Source organism: Acomys minous, assembly GCF_964271855.1.
Source record: "Acomys minous genome assembly, chromosome: 1".
In the NCBI taxonomy this organism is placed as follows: domain Eukaryota; kingdom Metazoa; phylum Chordata; class Mammalia; order Rodentia; family Muridae; genus Acomys; species Acomys minous.
The window spans coordinates 59787152-59805712 of record NC_140483.1 but is presented as its reverse complement, the minus strand read 5'-3'; the positions used below and the strand labels follow the sequence as shown (position 1 = coordinate 59805712).

The 18561-nt window shown below is 40.4% G+C and overlaps 1 protein-coding gene across 5 annotated transcripts in view; it reads left to right on the top strand.

Annotated features, from left to right (window-relative positions):
- THSD7B (thrombospondin type 1 domain containing 7B) overlaps positions 1–18561 on the top strand; it is an 837579-nt gene that overhangs the window by 457708 nt on the left and 361310 nt on the right. For all 5 annotated transcript variants that reach the window (XM_084778453.1, XM_084778450.1, XM_084778452.1 and 2 more), the window contains one exon: positions 6187–6302. In XM_084778453.1, coding sequence (XP_084634579.1) covers positions 6187–6302 — 116 coding nt within the window. The remainder of the gene's footprint in view (positions 1–6186; positions 6303–18561) is intronic.

Here is an 18561-nt window from a genome sequence, read left to right as displayed (position 1 = left end):
GAAACACAGACATAGCTTAAAAAATAGGGCAACCATGACTGGCGTGGAGTACAATTTTACTTGTTGTTATGAAGGAGAAATTTAGCAAGCTTGGAGTCTGAACTCTCTCCCCTAAGTTTTCAGCTCTTAACTAAGGCTGGAAAAATCCACTTTGTGTTAAGGTAAATTTTTTTCTCATTTCTTAACAAAAGGACAAAAAATGCTGATCTGTATGTTAAGCAGCCTCCGCGGTCCTCTAGCATCTCATAATTACTATGAATAAGAGTTAGGTATAAAGATGTCTGAACACACCCCTTTTTTCAAATGTTAACTGGCCTGGTTAGGATTGCTGCCAGCTTGACAAAACATAAAACTACCTGAGAAGAAAGTCTCAGGTCATGGATTTCCTAATTCAGATTGGCCTGTGGGCACGTCTGTAGGGGTTTGCCTTGTTTCTTTATTGGTATAGAAAGGCCAACCCACTGTGGGCAGCACCATTCCCTGAGCTGATGGTCTTGTACTGTATAAGAAAGCTAGCTAACCATCAACCTGTGAGTGGTCCATCAGAGAGTGTTTCTTCTTCAAATTCCTACTTGAGTCCCTGCCCTGACTTGACTTTAGGATGGACATGTAAGTGAGAACCCCAGAAACCATTTCTTCTGCTAAGTTTCTTTTGGTCAGAGATAAAGCTAGAACATTAACTTAAAGGTGTTCTGTGGTTAAAATACATCACAGTACCAAAAGTGTAGGTATTAAAGAATAATTTATTATGGAGTATATATTTTTTGAAAAATTGTATATGAACTATAAAATATTATTTCAGTGAATAGCCTCCAGTTTTGCCATGGGCCAAAAGGCACTTTGATGGATGTTTCACATAACACACACAGACATGGGGAGTTGGGGGATTGCTAATGCTAATTACTTCATGCACTATTAATGAAGCTGTAAAGCTAACAATGAAGTTTTCATTCTTACTCTGTGTCTCCAAACCATCCAGCTAAATATGAGCAGCGTACGTTGACTTTAGTCAGCTTACTTAATTAAAATTCTTGAGGTCAACCACATTAAATTAAATAACAAGATAATACCCCAGTGGAATACCCCGTGAGATTAGCAGCAATACAAAGTAGGCTTGCTTTACCCTTTCCAAAAATATATACACTCATGTTCTTTTTAGTGTGATAGCTCATGTCAACACTGTCACTTGTGAACTCTGTGGAGTAAAATGAGGGTTAGAGACATAAAGGAAGAACAGTGTTTCTTTAAGGAAAACTTTGGGGTAGAGAGAAGGAAGAGATGTGCTAAAGTGATGAGTTTTGTCCCTAACAGCCTCGACCAAGAGGCACAAAGTTCCTCTTCTCACACTGCTGAGTCTGAGTTTTGTTTGCATGTGATTGTGTGGGTGAGAATGTTCCCATTGTATGAGTAATAAAACTGATCATATCAGAAAATGAGAACCAGCCGCCACACTACCGAACCAGAAGTCATAGCTCACATGGGCATTTCTGTGGTTTTGTTTCATTATTCAATGTTTTCCAGTTGTAAAGTGAAAAATAATAATCACAACAAAGACTAAAAAACACAGTCCCAAGCCTTCCAAAGTTTCTGATAAGGCATTCCCTAACTTTACCATGGAAACACCTGGCGATTTGGGAAGATATAGTAAAATAAAAAATAGCTGTGTTTAAACATCTAGTCTATAAAATGTTGGCCGATAGGCTCCATCCCGCTGAGTAAGATGAATAAGACTGTGGCTGGGTCAGATGAGTGATTAGGGCACAGAGCTTACACTATGATGAGACAGTCATAGTGGAAACACGCATGGTTTTGTGGCTCCTTCTGGTACTCCTCATGTCGGTGTGGAGCTACAAACCAGAATAAAAGACCACGTGTGCAGAGCCTTCCAGAAGAAGTCTAAGACAATGACTGTATCAAAACAAGATTCATATGTCTAATATCAAAAGCAGTGCAATTCAGAGTACCATAGATATAGGGAGAAAGTCTCCAAGGGCAGGGAGCCATGATTTTTCTACTAATCGAACAGCAAATTTGTGTCTTCCTGGGTTTTTAGGCTGTGACTTCAACTTGAAAATAGCTGGAGAAATTAGAAAATTAGAAAATATCCCCACAAATGGTTTCATCTTTTGGCTCCAATAACAACAACAACAACAACAAAATAGTAAATGATGCAGTTACAGTTATTATTTATACTGGGCTAGGACCTGGCATCTTTAGTAAATAAGACAGAATGCTGTCATCACGACAATCAGAGAGGCACTGGTGTGTTACAGGTGTTATGGATAGAACATTAATACCTAAGTTCGAACACAAACAATATCAAAGTTCTTGGTGTGGTCAATCACTGAACTGATGCAGAAAATCAACCTTGCAGTCTTCCCAGGCAGAGGACACCAAATCTGCTGGTTGACAATGGTGATATTTTGGAACTCTGATAGGAAATTTATGGAAATTGGAAATGAGATCAAGTGTGAAGTCTTACACAACATGCTCGTAAATAAAAGGAAGTTGTGCCTGGGAGGAAAAGGTAACACCTACTGGAAGAAATTAACAAAAACACAATTTCATAGGCAAGAGAAGAGCTGACTCTTTTTGGATCAGAAAGCATGCACCCTTTCATGAGAACCCTGGACTTCTGGATTCCATAAAGCACTGTAACCTTGGGCCAGGCTTTTCAGGGAGAAGATGGCTGTGTTTCTCCTCACTACCTAAGTGCAGAGCACATGGAGTGTGTCCACCTTAAAGAGGTGAGATGCCTTATCAGTGAGCTTCCCCAGTCAGCAGGACCGGGCTCCCATTTCTCCAGGAGAGAATAGTACTAACTCTAGCTTGAGTGGCCAAAGTCCCCACAGTAATAACACCTTATGAATAACTTGAAAGCCAGCATCACTGTAACTTTATCTATTCTTTGACTGCTCAAAGGAGTTTTCTGTAGGTGGGTGTGAGCCCTACCTCTAATGTTCTCCCGCAGAAGAGCCTATATTGCTGGAGACACTCCAGTGGTGCTTAGACGGCACTCCGCTGCCAACTCTGGGGCCCACAAGGCAGCAGAGGGGTTAGGATAAATGGCAGTTCACTTTATTTTTATTAGACCTCAGTGTATGAATAAAAGTCCTGGGAATGATTTCAGTGTTTTTTACTGTCTGACTGAGGTATGCTATAAATTTTCCTTACTGGAGTGGGTTGTTTCAATGACACTATATCCTTATAAAGAGCCTCTCCCTCCTACAGCTTTGCTCATTGAACAAATCTATTTAATAATAGTTTGTTTGAATTAATTATGGTTAAGAACAATGCCACTAATAAGAATTCATTTATTATTCATTACTTGGTAACTATTTTCTGTGCGTGTACATTTTTTCACTGTAATTTGCTTTTATCAGAGTATTTCATACTCGGCGGAGGTGAACATTACACTAGGATTGATGGCAGAATTCACTCAGTCCCCAGCCTTTCCCAGCTCTACACCCGATTTCCCATAAACACAACTTGGTTTTCAACTGGTGTCTTCCTATTGGCTATGTAAGAATTCACCTAACTCCTCCATGGAAACCTGAGAGGACAGCAGTGAGCACCCAGGCTTTCTCTCCTCCTTCTAGGCCACTAATTGTGTCTTCTCTGTTTCTTGTCTGCCTGTGCTATCCATTCTTCTCTGCATCAACAAATACATGCATGCACTCTCAGCCCTCTTTTCTTTCTCTCATTTCCCTCTTAATTTTAAATAAAATACTTCTAGACATCAGTAATGTGATGCTTCTGTTTATCAATATAAAATGTATCCATTGATTAGTTACCTGTCAAAGCAATAAAGCTTAGGTCCTCTTGTAAGGACCTTCCTGGAATCTTGGCAGATTGGGCATTCTGCCAGAAGTGTATATTTATACTTTTGATTAATATTTTTGGAAGCTTTGACTTAGTCAATTTGAGCTGCTCTAATAAAGGAAAATGGCATAGTGCAGTGACCAGAAATTAGAGGATTATTACTCATAGTCTTGGAGGGTTCGGAGTCTCAAGCTAACAGTCTGGCCAGGGGAGAATAAGGGTTTCTTTCTTCCTAATTTTTCAATAGACTACTTGCTGTATCTTGACATGAGAATGAGCAGGAAGAAGGAACAAGCATTCTGATGTCAGGGAGCTGGTCCTCCTGTGAGGGCTTCACTCACATAAACTACTCACCTCCTAAAGACCCCACCTTCAAGTGCTATCACTTTGAAGGCTACGGTTTCAACATCCGAGAAACACAAACTTGCCTTCCAATGTGCATTAGCGATTTGTCTCATCGCTGGGACAAAATGCTTTACAGAACAACATAAGAACAGGAGGATTATTTGGAGTTATTGCTCCAAGTTACAATGTCTACTGTGGAAGAGAGAAGTCTTGGGGCCAGTGCTGGAGGTCACTGGCCACATCATACCTATAAACAGGACGCAGAGAGTTGGAAGCTGGTGCTCAAATTCCCTTTCTCTTTTTCATTCAGTCTCAACCCTCAGGCCAGGGAAGAAGAGTTCTGCCCACGTTAAGGGTAGACCTTCCCAAGTCAGTTCATCTAATCTAGAAGCTCCCTCATGGGTATGGCTAAAGATCTGTTTCCATGGTGATTCTAGATCTCATCAAGTTGACAAGAGAAGCCACCGCACATAACATCTTCTTTCCTCTTTCATTTAGACTCTGAACCCTTGCTTCATTGCGTAAGGGCCTCAGACTCTGCCTCCTCACTGTTGATGCCCAGCCATACCTCATGCATCTTTGTCTGACCTAACTAGACCCGCATTTTTGAGCACCTCATTCCAAACGGGACAGCCTCTTCCATTCTCTATGCTGCTTCTAAAGCTTTTCAAATTATGGAAATAGTTTTTCTTTCCTATTTATAATTCTACCAGTTAAGGTTCAATGTCAGCAGGATTCTCTTTCTTCTTAACTGACAATTTTTTCTTCCTCTTTGCTCCTAACATGAGTCTTTAAATTTGATGCATCCTAGTATTTGCATTTTGGTCATTTGTCACACCTGGAGAGATTTTATTCTGAATTACTATTCTGTGGTATTGTGAAGCTCTGGCCCATTATCTCTCTGTTAATCTTATCTCTTCTGTTTCTTGTTTTCTCCTACTGAAAGTCTACTAACTGTTAGACTTGCTATGTAATATTTTTCCTGCTATGGTATATCTTTTTCAAGTGCTTGGTCTTCTTATAGTTTGGGGTTTAGTATTTATTACGGAAGCCCTTCAGTTGAACATCCCTCTGCACTGGTATCACAAATAAGTGTTCAGGGAAAGCACTTAGCCACACATGGCTCTGATGCTATCTATCATCATTCCTAAAACACACCTGACATGTCTAGGCTTTATGTGAACTTTATGGATTGACATCCCACATGCGCATAGTAAAGTGCCTCTCTGTCCCCATCCTTGTTTTATTTCTGTTGTAGAAGACAATATGTCTTTCAGCTCTCAATATTCAGAAGCAAGAAAGAAATGAAAAGAATGAAACTTTTTTGTTGTTTATCAGAGCTTTCTTTTTTCCAAGTGATTGACTATATCATGCCATTCCCAGTTGTACACATTAACTTAGTCCTCAATGGACTAACAGCTTTCACGTCTTTCTATGCTCAGTGATAGCTAACATACTTGTTACCTGTGGTTTCCAGTATCATGTGTTCCCTGTGTCATCACCCTGCATGTTCCTTGGAAAGCATAGCAACTATTTAAATATTCCAATATGGTTAGTGTTCAGAGATGCTCAACACTTTAAGTGAACCTCAACAACATTTCCTTCCTGGGTACCAATTCCTTGCTCTGCATCCTCACCATCTTCTTGCAGCACATCAATAATTTGATATATTACCCGGAAAGAAAATATTTCTGACTTGTTCATTCTGAAAAATAAATACCAAATATTATTTGAACTGACCTCGATGGTGTGGCAGTTGACATTATTTCTTTTCTTAATTTTAAGAACTGCATCTTTCTTCCTTGCAGTAGTGAAAAGCACTTTGGCACCTGAATCAAGTGAGGTGGAGTTGGCTTGAGCTTTGCCACTGGCCATGACCTCCTGTGCGAAGGACATCAATGCCCTGAGTCCTTCTTGCATCATCTATAAAAGATACATTTTTTTTGCCTGAAATCCTACAGTTCTAAGTCATCCATTCCTCCTCTCCAACATACTGACATAGTCTCTTTGCCTCGACAGATGTCCAGAGTCCACACGACCTGAAACTGTGAGACCCTGTTTCCTCCCGTGCAAGAAAGACTGCCTTGTGACTGCTTTCAGCGAGTGGACACCCTGCCCGCGGTCGTGTCAGCCAGGTAGGTGTTGGTTGCTCTTATCCTGCTTTCCCTTCTAACATCTGATCCATTTCCCACAACATCATATGCGGGAGATTGTGTGACGTAAGCATCTTTTTCATCCATCTCTGTGTTAGATTGACAATAGAGTGAGTAAAGGGGTGCAAATAAAGTCCTGCATATGATGTTCTGTAGGACATGGAAAAGAAAATATGTTCAGATATTCTATGTCACCATTCCACTGGTATACATCCTAAAAATACACATGACCCACTGGCCTATGTCTTGAAGACTTCTTCAAGTAGTCACCACGTATTTGACCGTCATTATTAATGCCTTACTTTGGACATCCATTCCTATGGGATTCCTTCTGAAGTATCATTACCACCCCAGGGCTGCTGTGTGCACTCATCTCGGTTTCAATAATAACATATAGACCATAATCGCTGTCTTGAAACTGGTAAGGAGCATAACTGTGTGGGGAAACAAGAGCAAATATGTCAGTATGCCTTGAACAAGTACAGACATTGGAAATATGAGATCGATATTTCTTCATTTCTCCTGGTGATTTTGTGTGCCTGGGTGTTAGGACACTGAAGACCCAAGTCTCAGCTGAGCGAGCATATTAGACTAAGCATTTGCCCAGAGTAAACAACTTGCTCTTTCACAATAGTTTCACACCCTGAGTCCTGGTCCCCTGCCATGGTAAGAGAAAAGGAAAATCTAACAAAAGCCAGAAGAGTAAAAACAGTACCCACAGTGCCCTGAGGTGACGATCTCCCACACATACTCGTGATCATGGTGTGATCCCTAGAAAAAGAAAGTGTTCAGTTGTGTATAGAGCACTTGTGGGGCACTGAGCACTTCCTGCTCCCCCTAGAGAGTCCCAGCCATGCTGTCTGTGTTTCCTGCCTTTCTGATTCATGGGCAGCATCACTTCTGTTAAGGTGATAACGAAGTGTCACTTTGGAAGACAGATGCCTGTAGTTGAGGCAGTTCACCCTGGTGAGCAGAGATTACTTCAGCCTCTCTGTGCAGTCTACAGGCAATACGGCTTGCATTGCTTTCCGAGAGTGGTTTTCTAACTTTGGCTGAGGGTATGAGAGCCACGCCTTGTAGTATAACTGTTCTCTCGGAGTGACTTTAAATTTTACTCTGATTTCCAGAGACTCAATTAGTTGTTTAAATAATAGGTATTGCAAGAACTATCATTTCTAAGCCACTGTGGTATCTTTTTGTCTCCAACTCTTCAAGTCTAGGTAAGTCCTTTCATAATTTTGTAGCCAGGAGCCTGAAGGAGTAATGACTCAATGTTTACATTTCTTCTGGCTTCCTGCTTCCTCTTGCTTTTAGCCCCAGGCCTGGCTAATCAGAGGATGCTAAGAGATGGGGATGCTTTGGTAAACAAATGGTCATTTTAAGGCTGCTGTTCTCAAATGTTGGTGTTGCCCCTGAATCACCTGGAAGCAAAGAGATTTGCAGACTGTTGAATTGATGCCTAGGAGTCTGGGTTCAGTAGCTGTGGATAGGCACCAGCAACTGTATGAAGCCCAAAAGGTGATCCTTTATTTGACATTACCCCCTCTGCTGTCATGCTGAGTGTGTGTCCACTGCCCCCACCTCAGCATCTTTCAGTTCAACAATCTGAGGGCTGGGAGTATTTAATGCAGAAGATGTGTGGCTGGGGTTGTATTTACAGGTTTGGGGTCATAGACTTAATACTAGTCTTTTCTGCCTCGGTTTCTTCACTTGGAAAAATGGGTTCAGTAATTGCACTTGTCAGAAGGGAAGTAAATTGAGACCACTGCCTCACACACAGGAGACATTAGACAGGTAGGTAACCAGGACCGTTGGCTCCTATGCTATGGGACGCTGACACTGTAAAGAGATGCTAAAATGGTTGATTCTCTGCTCTTCAGACTGTCCTTAGGAATGCTTTGAGGGATGAGACTTCAGAGTAATACATTTCAAACCTGAAACTGAAATCATATCCCCCAAGGATCTTGTTAAACGCAGATTCTAATTCAGTAGACCTGGTTTGCATGGAGGGTTGTTTCTTTCTAGGCACCCAGCTGTTTCCTATACTTTGGGTGCAAAACTCTTAGTGGAGTGGAAATAATTAGCAATTTCTTGGCAAGAAAACATGTCACCTTCAAAGCCAAAAGTGGGTTCATAGATTTGGGCCTGACTAGCAGGTTAAAAACCCAAGTAGAGTGATGGTGGGGTTGAGAAAAAAAATTGTTGGCCCCTACTGAAAACTCATGTGCATACCAGGAGGAGGACAGACTGAAGTAATTTTTAACTTCAGGACAGATGCATTTCTGACTCTAGGTGGGGTCATCAGAGTTGACGGACAGTGATGTGATGTATGTGTGTATTGGTCAAAGTTGCCTTTGTGATGGAATCTCCGGGGAGTGTAAGAAAATGTCAGCTCCTGAATCCTATTGTCAGGTAGTCTGGTTTAATGCGCCTGCGGTGTGATTGGGAAATCACTAGATTATGTGATTCTCCAGCCTAATCTATTCTAAACCCCCAGACAAGCCAAGGTGGTTCAGAAGCCCGGAACATTAACAGTGATTTGTATCTTAGCAATGAGTGGGCTGTGTCAGGATTTATTTTGTCCTGGTCGGCATTATGAGCTAAATCCCTTAGTCTAAAAGGTATTTTCAAGACATGAACAATCTCTGGCCAGTAGCCAAACAGATTTCTTTTCCCATTCTTCCTTATCTAAGCCTTTCCTTAAAGCGGTAATAATCATCCCACATCCTTTCTACGCAAATCAAAGTTCTGTCGGGGCTCAGCCCTGTGGTGGCCTCTCTAATTTTTAAGTCCCTGTCATAAACTAATTGGATGCTTAAGGAGCTTTTTGTGGCACTTCCCTCACGCTATTTTCTCCATGCCTTCTTCAGCCTATACAGCAAATGTCTGCCCAAAAGGACCTGATCTTGGCTCATTAATGATGAATGTAATATGCCTCTTGCATCCTTTCTCACCCCTGGGGAATTTCCTCAGTGCACTCTTGTCTGAGGATCACCCTAGCCCACCCTGGGCTCAATCTCTTCAGGTTAAAAGGGCATGTAGAGCATTGAGACTCCCCGTAGGTGATGCTTCCCTGTGGTGGGGATTGGAAACACTTATACAGAGCTTAATATTTTACAATATATATTCACAAACATTATAGTCTACTAGAGGAAAACATTGCTTATTTCTTATTGCAAATAATCGTCTTAGTCAATTATTATCTTACTTCATGGAAATCCTTCTGCCTCAGCTCTGGAATGCTAGATTTACAGATATGAATCACCACATTTAAAGTCAATGATGTTGATCCTACAAGATTTCTATCAGGCTGCCTTATATGAGACTCATTTTGTATTTTCAACATTTAATTAGCATATAAAATTTCAGACACACACATGTATAACTTAATAAAATGTTAAGTATCATGTATATCTAATTAGCACAAAACACTCCATGTCTTCTCAGAACTGTGATCACAGCATAGGGCATTCTTTATTTGTCTAAACTTTCCAATTGCATCTCCTCTCTAGAAGGCACTAATTGAAATATTTCCTAGATATATAGACCACCTTATGGAAGGAAGACTATGGAGGATATAAAGTTATCAGTCTGGAGAATGAAATGAAGCATATGCAAAGCATATCTTCTGTACCTTCCAAGAAACCTTGGGGTTGATAGTTAATTATCTGTCAATCTCCTAATTAAGGGCCCAGGGAGCACCTCCTGCTTTAATCTCCAGGAGTGACTGGGTGGCAAAGCCATGGTAACAGGAAGACCTGCAGCTGCAGGCTGTGCTAGGAGCCAGCAGGCGACCTCATTTGATGGTTTCCATTCTCCCCGGTGTCAGCCTTGGGAATTAAGTCTTAAGTTTCCAAATTCAAAATCAGTGATTAAAAAGAAAATCTTGGATAACGTGTCATAACAGATAAGATTAGGAATCCTTGGTATTTTGTTGTTTTGTTTTGTTTTTAATCAAGTTTTAACCTCTTTATTCCCTTGTTTTAATTCCTTTTTTAAATTCCATCCTAACTTCATGTGCTTATTCTTTGTTTTTAGATTTTCTTAACCCATCGAGCTGACCTAATGCTCAAAGACTTAAGCTTGTGTGTATAGCTGTAGAGTCACCTGAGCACTGAGGTTGAAACTGCCTGACCACCTCCCAACTCCATGATGCGATTTTGTCTGGTTTGATCATGTGTAGATGCTATCACAAGTGCTATGAGTTCACATGTGCAACCTCTCGGTGATACCTAAAAGCACACTGTCTCCTTGTAGACATCTACCACCTCTCTCCCTTATACTCTTACTCCCTCCTTTTCAATAATTATCCTTGAGCCTTTGGAGGAAGGCTGTGACAGAGATGACCCATATAGGCTTGAGCACTCCATAGTCTCTTATTTTCTGTACATTGACCAGTTGTGGTCCTCTGTGTTAATCTTCATATGCTGCTAAAAGGAGCATCTCTGATGAGCTTTGAGAGATGCACTAATCTACAGATATAAAAACAAGTTATTACAAATTGATTTAACAATGTTTGCTTGGCAGAATAATAGTAGATTCTCCCCCAGGACCTACGCCCTACTAGCAACAATTTATAAGCCAAGATAACAGTACAAGGTTTATGTTCCATCCTGTGGAAGAGGACCTAAATCCAATCAGAAAGTGGTTGGTTACTCCCATAACATTTCTGCTGTTATTGTACCAGCGGGCACTTCCTACCAGGTGGGTTGTTATTGTAGCTTGCAGTGTTCACAGCTGGGTAAGATTCATGATTGTTTTTCTCTGTTTACCAAGCACTGTGTCTTCCAGTATTATGAAAGCTAACTAGTGGGTATGACTCTTTCAGATTTGGTCCAGCTTTATTTCTCCATATTTTGTGACTTAGTAGGTGATATCTTTAGCAATAGGATCTTGGCATCAAGTTCTAAGGTGTCACAAAGAACTGGTATACCAGTGCTGTTTGAGGGTCTATGACACCCACATCAACAACACCGAAGAGGTAGCCTACTTCTACCACTGGCCTTTTAGCCACGGTATCTAGGGAGAGACTGCCTTCCATTTTAATGTCAGTTAATTTAAACTCTTTCTTTGCATGTGTACATATGTATTTTGGGGAGCCTCTAGAGCATTAGGTTTTTAAATGACTTTTCCAAAGTCCTCTAGTGTTAGCTGTTTCTTCCCACATTCCCTTCTCTACCTGTTCTTCCGTACCCCCCCCACACCACCCAATTCTTTCTTCTCCATCATCCTCCACTATGCCTTCACACCAACTATGTCCCATTGCTCTTCTATTGAAATGTCCCCTCCTGACCTCCCACCCATTTCCTGACCTCCACAGTTGCTCTGACTCAAAGCTACTATTGTGGATTCTTGCAGTAAGTGTCATGCTTTTAAACCCTGATTTGAAATTACAAGTTACTTGAAACGTATTGCAGTTCAATTTTCTCCTTAAGATGAGATAAATTAGTGCTTATTTCATAAAAGTGTTATAAGGAGGCTGAGAAATGTCAGGCTCATAGATACATATTATAGCCCTTATCATTATTATTAGGTGATAATGATGATCCTGACAATGAAAATAACATTTCCTGAAAGTCAGGGAGTTTTGTTACCAGGATACTGTGCATTATGAAGTCTTTTCTATGCTAAGATTATGGCATGTGTTTCCATGTCTCCATAGACAGATGAATGAACAGCAGAGAACAAGAATTTTCAATTCTCCGATGGCTGGCATATGATGGGTGTTACGATCTGGGTACTAACTGCTCCTTTCCAAAAGCTTCACGTTTTGTCAGCTTGCCCCACTGTGGGCAGGGCTATTTTGGGAGAGTGTGAAAACTGTAGGAGAGGTCTTCACTGGAGGACTAGTTTACTGAGTGTGTTCTTGGTCACGGCTATCTCTTGAACAATTTGCTTTTCCTAACCTTCCCTCCTGTGATGCTCACCCCATCATATCCCAAAATAGTAAAGCTCAGCCTATAAGCAGAAACCTCTGAAACCTGTGGTCCAAAATAACTCATTTCTCCTTCCAAATTGCCATGTCAGGTGTTTTGTCACAATGACGAAAAGCCTAATGCAGTGGGTCCTCAGTAATTAAGATATTAAGTAATTGAGTAATGAATGTATTAATGAATTCCAGGTCTTCCTCATAATAATTTCTTGTTCTTAAATTTTTGCTTCCACAGATTATTTTAGCAGATCCAGGCAGGATATGACAGTCATAATGAGTGTCCACGGTTAGGATGTTCTAGTCAGGACTTTAACATGCCTCCCAGTCAGTGCATGCACATACAAACTCCTCTTCATGGTCCATTTCAGGCCCCTCATCTCCTCTCCTCTTCTGGACTACAGGCCCATTCAAGCCTTTGTCAATTTGAGCAGTGGATAAGAAAGTGCTAACTTATTCCCAAATAACTATGGCTCTCATGCACTTGAGTAATTGAGATTTTGAGCCCAGAACACTGGCCTCAAAATGATGAGCGTTGAAGGTAACCCTTTCCTTACTCAATAAAGAAACAAAACCCACAGCTGAGTTATTACCCTTCTGAATTCTGGATAATGTTTTCTCTTCAATGCTGTCTTTTTTTTCCCTTAAGAATTCAATTGACATGTGTAGCTCATGTATGTCTCTCAACTCAGGCCTGAGATAGAGTGCGTTTGTCTCTGCGGGTGCTGCTGGCTGTGATTTTCTCTCATAAGTGTGTAATTTAAAGCCCACTGATCACTGTGCTCAATAAATATTCCTGATCATTTAATAGGAAGCATGGCAAACACTTGAGTTTGTAGATATTCCAGTGGACAATCACTTTCCTGCCAAACCAAGGAGTTCTGCATGGAAATTCACAACACTTTCCTCCCCCAACTCACATGGCAGACCTGTTAGTGAATGAAATTTTCTCAATTAAAATTTGATTAAATTGTGTTTCTGCCATGAGATTTCTAAAAGTATGACATCTCTGCCTGTCTCTGTTAAAATTCAACATATATAATCTAATGTGTATGTATGTATGTATTTATGTATCTATGTTGTATACATACATTACCTCAGATTCTCCTGACCATTTTGTCTATACAAGCAGGAACATGGCTTAGAATAAGAATTTCTAGTCAGTACTTAGAACTTTCCATCCTACAGTTAGTGTCCAGCCAGGAAGCGCTTCACAAAGAAGCCCCTGCTTCCAGGCTAGATGTAGTTCCTGTTGTCCCTTTTCTTGCTTTTCCTCCTTAAATAGAGACTCATGTATAATTACGAATATTTGGAGTCCAGAGTCATCAGCCACATTCTTCTTTCCCTCTTTCACTACTCCCAGGAGGGAAATATAAGCTTTATTAGCAGATGAGAGACCCAGACTGAGAAAGAAAAGGAAATTACACTAGGTTTCTCAGAGTATTCTACGTCATGCAGAGCAGACATCTTTGACTATAGAGCAGTCTATCATCCCATAGTTTATCTTGTTTAATGGCCCCTAGATAGAGAATCTGAGTCCTGGTATTTGTGAAGTAGATGTTTCACTGCATAGATTGCACATTGCCTTCTGTGGTGTGTGTGTGTGTGTGTGTGTGTGTGTGTGTGTGTGTGTGTGTACAGGTATGCATGTGAGTGCAGATGTAGGTGTGTATAGAGGCCATCCAGGGTTCTCAGCTCCCATCTATCTTGTGTTTCTGAGACAAGGTCTCTCCCTGACCTGGAACTCTCTAAGTAGGTAAGGCTGGCCAGTGAACCCTAGTGATTCTCTGGCCTCCACCTCCCTGGGACTGAGCTTACAAGTGCAAATGTTCTGGGAGCAAAATTTAGTTCATAGAAGCCCTACACATTGTTTTCATATGCTGTCCCATAGCTGTCAGGATATTCAGTGACAAAGGAAAGTCTTTTGCTACTATCACTCTGCATATGAGGAAACATTCTCCTCAAGGGAGCCATTGTGAGAGTCCCCAAAGCAGTAAAGATCAAACTCAGGAGCCCTTCTGTGTCCTGAAGTCTAGGATGGAAAACCTGACACACTTAACTCCTACGGAATCATGGAACTTTACTTTATCACACTGCTTCTTTTTTAAAAATATATTTTATTAATTTATTCATATTACATCTCAATTGTTATCCCATCCCTTGCATCCTCCCATTCCTCCCTCCCTCCCATTTTTCCTTTACTCCCCTCCCCTGTGAATGTGACTGAGGAGGACCTCCTCCCCCTGTATATGCTCATAGGGTATCAAGACTCATCTTGGTAGCCTGCTATCCTTCCTCTGAGTGCCACCAGGCCTCCCCATCCAGGGGACATGGTCAAATATGGGGCACCAGAGTTTGTGTGAACATCAGTCCCCACTCTCCACTCATCTGTGTCTATTGGCTAGATCTGGGTAGGGATAGAGGTAGGGGTTCAAAGTTTACTTCATGTATTGGTCCTTGGTTCATGCCATAGTCCGAGCAGGACCCCTGGGCCCAGATCCACCCATCATAATGTTCTTCTTGTAGGTTTCTAGAATCCTCTCGATTCTTCTATTTCCCCATTCTCCCATGCTTCTCTCCCCTAGAGTCCCAATAGGAAGTCTTCCCCTGGTACATTTACACATCACACTGCTTCTTATCATGTTTATAGATACCATAATCTGTTGACATGAATGAGCTAATTTATTTCTTTTGATTTTCTTTAAAACTGTATTTTCATAAATTCATGGGGTAAAATGTGACATTTTGATAAATGTCTATACGGTACAATGCTTCAATACATTAGTTAGCTTATCTATCACCTGACTATAATTAATAATGTGTATTTCAACGTGCTACAAAAGCAGTTTTAAATGTTTTCATTAACCTATTTCATTCTTTCCTCAACCTTATGGGGGAGCATCGTTATTACTTCATTTTCTGTGTAAGTAAATAGAAGTTTAAACATAGAGCCCAATTTGCTAAGCTAAGATGTATCAAAGGCACTTGAAAACCTAAGACCCTAAACGCGTATACAGCAGCAAATATTTGGCTCCCAGACATTGACCCATTATCCTTCCAGGCTGTAGATTATACAGAGTGCCAAGGTCAACGTAGCTAGGTCCTAAAGGATGGAGAGCACAGTTTCCTTAGGGACAACAGACTTGAGTGGAAGAGGGTCCTCTTTCACCAAACAAAGCCTGCTCCCTCTCTGCTTTGAACGCCTTTCTCACCACCATCACTCCTTGCCTGAATCATACCAGGCTGTGAGCTATTTTCCACAAAGCCTGACCTGACCCTTCTGCTAGAAATAAGGCTCCTGTCTCTCCTAGGTCCCACCAGTCACCTGTCAGGATGGTTGCTTGCCTTGGAGCTCCCAGAAAAGGGGCTTTGTTAACCTCTGAAGAATGGGAACTCAGTGATCTAAATAAAGTCTTGCACCTTGCTATTCCCACCTCCTGGAATGTCTAGTCAAAACAGAGGGTAAACTAGATCTTAGCAACCCATGACAAATCCAGATCGATGCCAGCTGTGCCAAAACTGCCAAAGTAAAGAGGAGGAGGCCTACATCTATAAGCATACTTTTCTCATAAAATTTTGTAAGAATGTTTTGTCTGATGCAAGTCACAAAGTGAGATGGACTTAGAGAATCATACTCTGTGTTTTCCTAGTAAACAGAGCTAAGAAGGAAGCACTTTCCTTATCATCCTTATTTACTTACTCATTGATTTATGTGTCTATTATCACTTTATTATTAAGTGTAACGAAAGTATAAGACTATCTCAGGCAATCAAAGGCTCAGTCAACTGCTAACTCACCCAGGTCACTTCAAACAGAATCTCACCTTTCAACAAGAGTAACTACCAGAGGGGCAAGTTGCTGTTCTCAGTAATATAGCCTAGGGAAATCCAATGCAAGATGTTATAGGGGCTTCTTGTTTGATAAAATCCAACTCTCAAAGAATGAAATCGAAAGTTCCAATCACAGGCATTTTTGTAGTCATGACTGACCCCAATGCAAAGCTTAAAATGACTGGATCTGGTTCGTAAAGTGACTTTCAAGGATACCTAGGTCAGAATAATGCAGGCTGTTTGTTTCCACTCTAAGAAATTCTGATTATGACATTGGGACTAGACCCTCAATATCTACATTTTTAAACAAACTTCCCCTGTGATTCTAAGACAAACTGAAGTTTGAAAACCACTGTGTTGGAGAAATGGTTTAATCACTGACCAACAGAAATTTAAAGGAGACATAATGAACACATACTATAACTCTTATAATCAAAGCTATTCAGTCTGTGAGACCAAAAAAAAAACAAAAACAAAAACAAAAACAAAAAACAAAACAAAACAAAAAAAAACCTTGAAGCTTCATTAGAAAAAAAGGAAGGGCTTGATTTTAAGGTTATAACATGATACCTGGCATGTTTAGAAGTTATAAAACAAAATCCATTGTTGTATGTTAGAACCAAAAATGCAAGCAAAAAACTGAAATTCCTCTTAGGGTCGTGGCATTTACTCTGCTCTACACTCTCATAATGGAATGACCATCTAGTTTCAAACCAACTCAGCACTCAATCTCAATAGACACATCCCTCCTCTAAGATGTTACTGAGGTACCTACACTCAACCTCAATAGACACATCCCTCCTCTAAGATGTTACTGAGGTACCTAAGCTCTAAGATGGGCTTGGGGAGGTCTAGGGTTCAGGCAAGATTCTCCAAGATGCTCAAACTTAGCTGTGGAGGAAACTCTTTCTCCCAGCTACCAAGAGAAAGCAACTTGTCATCCAGTTGCTATTTTCATGTTGGTACCTCAGTTCTCAGCAGCATCTTGGAGTAATACCGCCAATAAAGTCTTCCCTGAGAGGAAGGAAACAGTGATGCCTGGGGGCAGCAGGCAGTGATGTTGGGGCAAGGCCTCAAATGGGTTTTGGTAGTGCAGGGTTCAGGCTAAATTATTCAACATGCTCAAGCTTAGCTTTGGAGGTAACCCCTTCTCCAAGTTATGCATCATCCTCCCGTGTGCTGATCTACAGGCAGAAGGTATCAGGTTTTTTGTTTTGTTTTTTTTATCCAAAAGCCAGCAATTTCTCTTTGCACAGCCTCAAGCAAGGAAGAAAGCTGTTGTAAGTTACATAGGAATTCAGAAAGAGTAAATGAAGCCCCAGAGAGTATAGAGACCACAGAATTCTTCATGTGGAATAGAAACTGAGAATGGAAAAAGCACTAGGCAAGAGCATAGCCTGGGCCAGATAGATGCTGTATTTCAAACAAACCAAATCCACATTCTGTGTGTACTTGAATTCCTACCCAAATGACTCAGCTATGATTTCTATCCACTCCTGTCATAATCAGTATTGTTTTACAAACATAAACCAGCATACCCAGCAATGCCAAAGCAAATAAAATCAATAAAAGTGGATTTGGTGAATGGAATTTCAGCTCAACCTGGAGCCCACTTCCTGCCTTCTTATTTCGCATCTAAACACTGCTTTAAAGCCCTATTAATTTTCTTCACTGAACAGCCAAGCTACATTACCATTCATAAGTTCCACAGTATACATGGATATTCAGAATGATTTATTATTAACACGGGTCGCAAAAGTGTGACTTTTTTTCATGTGAATTTTCTTTTTCCTTTCAAAATGCTTTCACGTTGGGTTGGGTGCATTCTCACACCTGCACAAGGACTCTGTGGATTATACAATGTGATCCTTATTAATATATAGAAATAGTTGCTTTTCAGAAACCAAGAAACCCATGTTAATTAGTATTGTATTTTTAGACTTTCAATGTACTTCCAATGAACAAATAAAATAAATTAGTTTTGAGTTAGCTGGAATATTACATTTATTAAATATTTTGCAAATGAAAAGAATAAATTAATTATTTCATACTTCTTGGCTTTGGTCCCATTTTAATATGATTCTAAATTAGAACGTGACTTCCAGATAGTTTGACTCACTGCATCAGCTAACATGACAGGGAGCTTATAAACTGTTTTCACTTTTGCTACTACAAGAAAGCTAGAGGTAGAGTTAAATGTTGTGATCTTAATATGTCACATTGAAATTTTAGATTTTATAAAACAATCAAGTAATTTAAATAAGATAATAAATCAATGAGATGAAATTCATATTCAGAATGAGGTAAATTGCTCATGTTTTACGACCAGCAATTTGAAAATGTTCCCTAATGTAAAAAGTCAGCACTGAACATTCTGTGAATATCTTTGTGTTGCTTCACACTCAAGTTGCTACATAAAGATGGATTAGATGGAAATTCCAAATGGCAGGTTTTCAGTGATAAGAAATAACATATCCCCAAA